Raw genomic sequence first — 7,078 nt, 5'->3', positions numbered from 1 at the left:
GGGCGGGGGTGGGGGGGGGGGGGGGGGGGGGGGGGGGGGCGGGTGGGGGGGGGGGGGGGGTATGATGATGCTAAAGCTCCTTTGATTGCAACATGAAGCCTAGGGTCAGAGAAGAAGCACTAAAAGCAGATCAACACCACAAAATTTTTCAGATGTAGCAAAAGAATGAAATACCATATCCTTGAAGAACGTGACAACATCCCACAACTCGCAAAAAAGCTTCCACATGAGATGCAAGGGGTGCTGCTCCAGACAATATAAGGCGTACTCTGCCTCCTAACCCTTCTTTTACCTTAGCAACAGAATAACATGAGTTAAGGACTAACTGGTAAGAAGAAAGAAAAACTGGGAAAATGGATTTGCTAGCTACTCCAAGACATTTGCAATACCTTACTGAAAACGACTTTGTCAGAAAGCGGAGAAGCTTCAACGTGGCTTTGCCCCTTCTTCAAATTGCGGTGTTTGCTGTAGAATTCCAAGCATTTAGGTAACAGACTCCACTAAAAATAATTCAAACTAAGATTTAATTTAATGCTAAACAAAAAATCACAACCAAAGTTCTCCCATTTACAGTAACCCAAAGCATGGGAAAAAATCAGTTTATTATACCGAGTTTGGTATATAAACTCTCAAAAAAAAGAGGAAGTCTAGAAGATCCTCATCAGATTTGACATGGAACATCACTTACTAAGCATAGGCAAGATTGAACAAGGTGCTTTTGAGCAGACCACCAGAAGTAATTTTATGTTGCAAACCTGAGAATGTTTAAACGAACTAGTTAAAAACATATCCAGCATTTCAACAAGACTTAGAGAGCACTTAGTCAAAGGTACACCAAGAAGATAAGAATTAGTGTTATCAAAAGCAAAAAGTGCAAAAGGGCTCTAAGGTCCTTTGGGGTTTTAAGCACAAAGCACAAATAAAGCGTGAGCTTTAATGAAAAAAGGCGCAAACGGAGAAAAACTACAAATATGTATGTGTATTCCAAGATTAATCATCATAAGCATTACTAACGAATTATGGATAAAGAAATTTAATTTTTTTTTATGATAATGTGAAATATCAATTGTTTAGTGTCACATCTTCAGGATTGCCTCATTGGCAAGGAAAAGTATGCCTTAGAGCCTTGATGACGACATTGAAGAGCCCATTAAGTGAAGCGAAGCGCTAAACATGTTTTGTGCGTCGCTTCAGGGCTTAAGTGCACCTTTGACAATATTGATAAGAATGTGAATAGTTGATGTCCATTCAAAGGGAGCAAAACTTTTTTGACCATATTAAGGCATTGTCATCCGTCATAGTTAATAATAAACCCGCAAAAAAACATAATTAACACTAGACCATTGTACACTTACTAGAGTCTAATCCAAATCTAAAGTGCATTTATTGTCCGGTCAAACACAGATTAGGTAGTCTAAATCAGCGGTCAGGAGAAAAGGTTTGACAGATGCATATTACCTGAATATATTCTGTCTAGTACCCGAGGTACAGCACAGAAGATAGTTGGTTTCAGCTCTCCAATATCTTCGGTTAGTAACTTGACATCCTGCAGACATGATTAGGAATGCATAAGTATAAGCTCTACCATGATATAGCTGAAGATATGAACAACTTACCCCTCGCCAAAATCCTATTGAGCCACCATGATTAATGAAACACTCTTCAATCACTCGATCGAAGATATGTGCCAGGGGAAGATACGAAAGAAACACATCATCCACTGTCAACTGCAACATAGAAAGATTAGATGATCAAGCCTATACCGTAGCTATGCTTTACATCAAAAGGCATGAAAATAAAGAGCAAATAATTCATTACCGACTCATTCACACTCCCAAGCAGACACTGTACTCCAGCTATAAGAGTAACAATACTAGTATTTGAAATCAAGACACCTTTGGGGTCTCCAGTCGTTCCACTAGTATACATTATTGTACAAATGTCTTCCTTTTTTTTCACAGGAAGATCAAACTGTTTTTCGCTTCCCTGCACATAAAATTCGAGCTTTAGTTGAAGGCCATATAAACAGTTACGTTTTTGTTTACTCAGCAGATCGTTCCATGTAAATGTCAATACTACAGACTTATTCAGAAGTGTGGATAAATAGCTATTTCTCATAATATCACTGGCTACATCTACAAGCCTAAAATAAATATTACAATGGAAAAGAAGATAGACCCTCAGCTCAATACGAGAAGTTATTCGCAGAAGGGTAGCAATAAAAAAACCATTACAAAAAAAAAATGTTAAAATCTGAATCAAACTCAAGTCAACATGTAACTAAATTAGATTTAAGAAATCAAAATACTCTGTTCCCATTTTTTGTCTAATATTCAAAGCCACAAACAACCTTGGCATCCAAAATTATAACACTCCTTATGATGACATCTAACAAACCATTAGACAAATTTGATAAGAAATATAAAAGAAAAGATGAGTCTTACCAGTTGTAGAAACTCATCCCAGGAGTACAGAACCACCCCAAACTTTTCAACCTCTTCCTTCTGTTGGGGAGTGACCTTCCCGAAACTCACAATAGCTGGTGATTACGAGCAGGAAACAAGTTTGTTAATGCCAACATTTCATGTATCACACTTTGAAATAGGGACTGAATTCACAATCGACTTACTCTTCAAGTACTTTGACGCATTAGGAAAAGTTTTCAGAAGCTGAAAAGGGATAAACACACTTTTAGTAAGAAAGCACATCCCTATATGTTAAAAGGTACAGTGAGACTCATTCAACCATTCCAGTGGAGAAGTGATATTTGAATCTGAGATATGTATATCTGTTTAGTTTTTAAAACAGTGCAGTGATTCTCAAGGAAAGTAGTCTTATTACTGAATTAGTGATTCAAATTTGATTCCATACTTAAGTCTTAATGAGTCGTGTCTTATGAGATATGACTAATTCTATATCCGGCATGAAGATCAACATGCGTGTCAAGTCGGAGATCACAGAATATCATATCAGCCGTCTATCAAAAGTTTAAATTCAAATATACATACCTCAGGAAGTTTTTTCTCTTCGGCAAAAGCAATTGTAACCTCAGCATGGGAAATGATAAATTCCACTGCACCAGCACCTAAATCACACAAAGAAGATAAACTATAGAGAGTGAGGTTCCTTCTCCTTTTACAGAAAAACATAAAATAGAAGGCCACATGACATGATTAATGGGTGATAAGTAATCTGGCTATCAGATTGCATGAAAATGATATCTTTATTAATGTAACACCAAGAATGATAAATTACAAAAAGAAAAAAAACAAAAGGAAATGAAGAGAATGCATACCTAAGGTGTCATACAGAGGAACACAGTAAAGTCCATGAGCATTGCATGCCTGCATTAGTAAGTCGTTATAGAGCTAACAACAATTAAGGAGAAGGTTTGAATTTCTTAAATATCCTGGAACAAAGATTGATATGATGCACAGCAGAAAACAGGATCAACAAAAGGATGAAACAAATATTGATACAAAGTAGACTAGGAAACAAAAACAGCGAGAAGGTCAACTACTTTCATATCTCATAGTTCAATGACACGCTGTCCTTATATATATATCCTAATTTAGAGGTGAAAAGAAAGGCGCATCCTACTATATGAATCCCAACCGGCCTCCTAACTCCACACAGTGCTTACACAACCTTTTTCTTTTCTAACTGTAGTTCTTCCTATCTGTCATACTCAAATATGTGTTCTATATGAAACAAATGTATAGAGTTGATTAAACTTGAAGAAATGTAAGGCCAATGATTCAACAAAGAGAGATTAGCACAACAAGAAAAAAAAAAGATAGACAATCTGAGACTCTGAGTGCCGAAAATACCAAGACTAACTATGGTCAATATAGCTAATATTAAATGTTTTGTACATGGCCAAGTACCTCTTCATCAGCTAGGAAATAATTAAATGAAGTACCCAAAATATTAGTAACTGAAGTCCTTAATGCTGTTTGAAGGCCATTAACAGACAAAAGGAGGAAAATGAGAATTAGAAGGACCAGGAAAAACTAACCTCCATGCTTATTATCCACTCAGCGCAATTAGCACCATAGATACCACATTTGTCTCCCTAACATCAGAAGTAAAATTGACAGAAAGTGAGGCAATGATTGGAAGTACAACTAATCAAGGGCAATAAACAATATGAGATTGGCTAAAAAGTCCTATACACAAGTATAATATAGACAGAGAACACAGACTAACTTCAAAAAAATAAGTGAAATATAATTTGTTGATTTTGGTATCAGAAAGGTAACATTTACTTCTATAAATCCACAGTTATACTACATCAAAGTGTAGTCCCCCTCCAAAAGTTTATATAGTTGATAGAAATCACAAAGTATAAGAAAATATCAAAGCATGAGTTTGTAATCCAGTCATGAGCTGACAGGCATCTAAAAGTGAACCTAGCTTTTCACTGCTCCTAATAGAACTAGGAAACAAATTAATAGCTTGAGAAGCACAAAGAAGGCAACATCGTCTGCTGTATTTGATGACAGAGCTCAAACACTATAAAGCAGTTATAAGCACTTATAGTTGGAATTATTCTCGCAGTCAACCAAGCTTTTAGCAAAGTGTATCACGTGGAATATATATATACTGAACTCACCTTATTTACACCACAGCTCCGGATGGAATTTCCTACTTTGATCACAATGTCATATACTTCTTTGTAAGACATCCACACATACTTTCCAGGCTGAAAGTAAGAACAAATACATGAATCAGCTAAATCCAATTTAGAGAAAAGAGAAGAGAACTTTTCTGGAGGTAGGAGTTACAACTTATGCAAAAACTACTCATGGTAACAACGTACTTTTCCATCAACAATCTCACGGTGTCCAAGCATTCGATTGTTAGGATATTTCTCCACTGACAAACTGTACATAGAAAAGAAAATGTCTATAAGATGTGCTATTAGATTATAATGGAATACTCATTTTTGCAAACTGAGCAAGTCTCTACTAGCATCATTATTGACTAATAGAAATAGCTGCAGGTTCTGACGAAGTGCCAGATTAATTTTTACTAGAACAAACACGGACAAAGAGGACTGGTCGAGTCAAATTTATGGCTTGTACAGTCCAAGGGCAAGCTTGTATATGAAGTATATCCTGAACAGGGAAGCACAGTAAAGCTCGAAAATCTAAGGCCTTTACTTCCAAATTGAGAAAGATCTATACTCAATCCCAAACCAATTGGGATCAACTATATGAACCTTTTCTATCCATTATGCTTCAAACAAGCCCACTTTAAAGTTATATTTGCTGTAGAATTATGTTCAATTTATTTAAAGATATTACCACTCTTAAAAAAGCAGAACACTATGGGATTTATTATTGTTTTTGTAACTGAGAAATCCACATGTTAAATGGACTTTGGGCCTAACGCAACCCCCAAAAGCTAGCTCATGAGTGGAAGATTTCCGAAGACCATACAAAAGAGACCTCACCTCCCAAAGTGAGCCGATGTGGGACTCAACACCCTCGCACGCCTAGGACTAGACATCAAGAGCATGGACAATATAAGATAGGGCCCAACATTGGTATATAATGATTGGGATGGGCATGACTTTGATACCATATTAAAGAAATGACCGGGGCCTAACTCAACCCTCCCCCCCCCCAAAAAAAAAAAACTAGCTCAAAAGGAAGGAGGGCAAAGATCGATACAAATTTGCCTCCCACCCACCGATGTGGGACTCAACACCGCCGCACAACCTGGCATCTAGAGCGTGAACAATATAAGATAGAGACCTAACATCATGGGAAACAAGAAATGAGTGGGCCTAAAGTGTGACCATCTCATCAAATTATATCATCATCAACTTAGTTGATAGAGCACGCTTTAATTTACTTGACTATATTCTCAACACCCCAAGGGTCAACTAACGCACAATTAGAAACTCGGTGGATAATGACCCCACCCCTCACCCTTCTCCAATCTCCACTAGAATATCAAGTTTTTTTCTGAAGAAAGATTTGAATTCATGATTAAAATCCTTTTCAAAGGAATTTGGGAAATTTGAAGAGAGATCTTCAGATCACAGAAGTTATCAAGTACATGCATATCTCAATTGGCTCTTCCAGTTCAAGAAAACACAGATGTAGTTTTTTGTTCATGTTCAATGGCTCAAGACAGTACAATGTCTAGAAGGTAAAAGCATCTGCGACATGCATGAGCATGTGAACAGTGAAGTCATGTCATTTATATACATAATAAATGCCAAAAGGTGTGAAGATTTTGCAGAAAAAGAAAATCCAAAAGTCAAAATCATTTCATGGAACTTTAAGTTACTCATCAAACACATAAAGCTAAAAGACTAGAACTTTTGTAGCCAAATTAAACAATTGGATTCAAAACACATTATTAAATCAAGTCTATCAACTTTTTTTACAAAAAAAAACATACAGTAGACCCTTTATAGCCAAACCAAACAATCAGATTCAAAAAAAATAATTCTGTATTCAAATCAAGTTTATCAAATAACTTGAAAAAAAAACAAGAATTATATATAGCACAAAAAGTGAAATAAAAATCAAATCTTGAAACTTTCTGCAACTCATCAGATACATAAAGCTAAAAAAACTCCACCTTTACCAAATTCCAACCCAAACAGACACTCAGATTCAACAAACAAAACTAAAATCAACTGCATAAACATTAAAAAACCAAGAACCCAACATAACAACAAAGCAAATTAACATAAAAATCAAATCTTTTTTAGTCTAACCGAAAAATATCCCAACAACAATCAAGTCCAGGAATAGGTGGAGGAAATCCATCTTTAGCAAAAAGACTTCTGTAAACAGGACCCATTGATGGTCTTCCATCTTTAGCAGGCTTTGCTGGTTCAACTTCAACAATGAACTTTTCTGGTGCCATTCTTGATCCCTCTTCTTTTTTCTTCCTTCTAACACAAACACACAAAAAATGTCAATATATTGTGTATATATGTTTGTATATATATATGTGTAATAACACACACACACACACACATAATATGTGAAGGGGAAATTGGACTATATGGGTGTTTGGGGGTGGGGTGGGGGGGTGGGTGGTTGGGTGGGGA

General features: G+C 36.3%; 1 protein-coding gene across 1 annotated transcript in view; it reads right to left on the bottom strand.

The window, feature by feature from the left end:
- LOC102588862 (long chain acyl-CoA synthetase 4-like) overlaps positions 1–6,961 on the bottom strand; it is a 10,483-nt gene extending 3,522 nt beyond the window's left edge. The window contains exons 1-14 of the mRNA XM_006343800.2: positions 6,740–6,961; positions 4,823–4,886; positions 4,616–4,705; positions 4,019–4,075; positions 3,296–3,344; positions 3,009–3,085; positions 2,630–2,669; positions 2,445–2,539; positions 1,819–1,986; positions 1,617–1,727; positions 1,459–1,546; positions 689–755; positions 390–465; positions 175–292 (exon numbers count right to left, since the gene is read on the bottom strand). Of these exons, the coding sequence (XP_006343862.1) occupies positions 175–292; positions 390–465; positions 689–755; positions 1,459–1,546; positions 1,617–1,727; positions 1,819–1,986; positions 2,445–2,539; positions 2,630–2,669; positions 3,009–3,085; positions 3,296–3,344; positions 4,019–4,075; positions 4,616–4,705; positions 4,823–4,886; positions 6,740–6,891 (1,252 nt within the window). The 5' untranslated portion in view covers positions 6,892–6,961. The remainder of the gene's footprint in view (positions 1–174; positions 293–389; positions 466–688; positions 756–1,458; positions 1,547–1,616; positions 1,728–1,818; positions 1,987–2,444; positions 2,540–2,629; positions 2,670–3,008; positions 3,086–3,295; positions 3,345–4,018; positions 4,076–4,615; positions 4,706–4,822; positions 4,887–6,739) is intronic.
- Positions 6,962–7,078: the final 117 nt, after the last annotated feature.

Source organism: Solanum tuberosum, unplaced genomic scaffold (genome assembly GCF_000226075.1).
Source record: "Solanum tuberosum cultivar DM 1-3 516 R44 unplaced genomic scaffold, SolTub_3.0 scf00048, whole genome shotgun sequence".
Lineage (NCBI taxonomy): Eukaryota > Viridiplantae > Streptophyta > Magnoliopsida > Solanales > Solanaceae > Solanum > Solanum tuberosum.
This window is presented reverse-complemented; position numbering and strand designations above follow the sequence as displayed.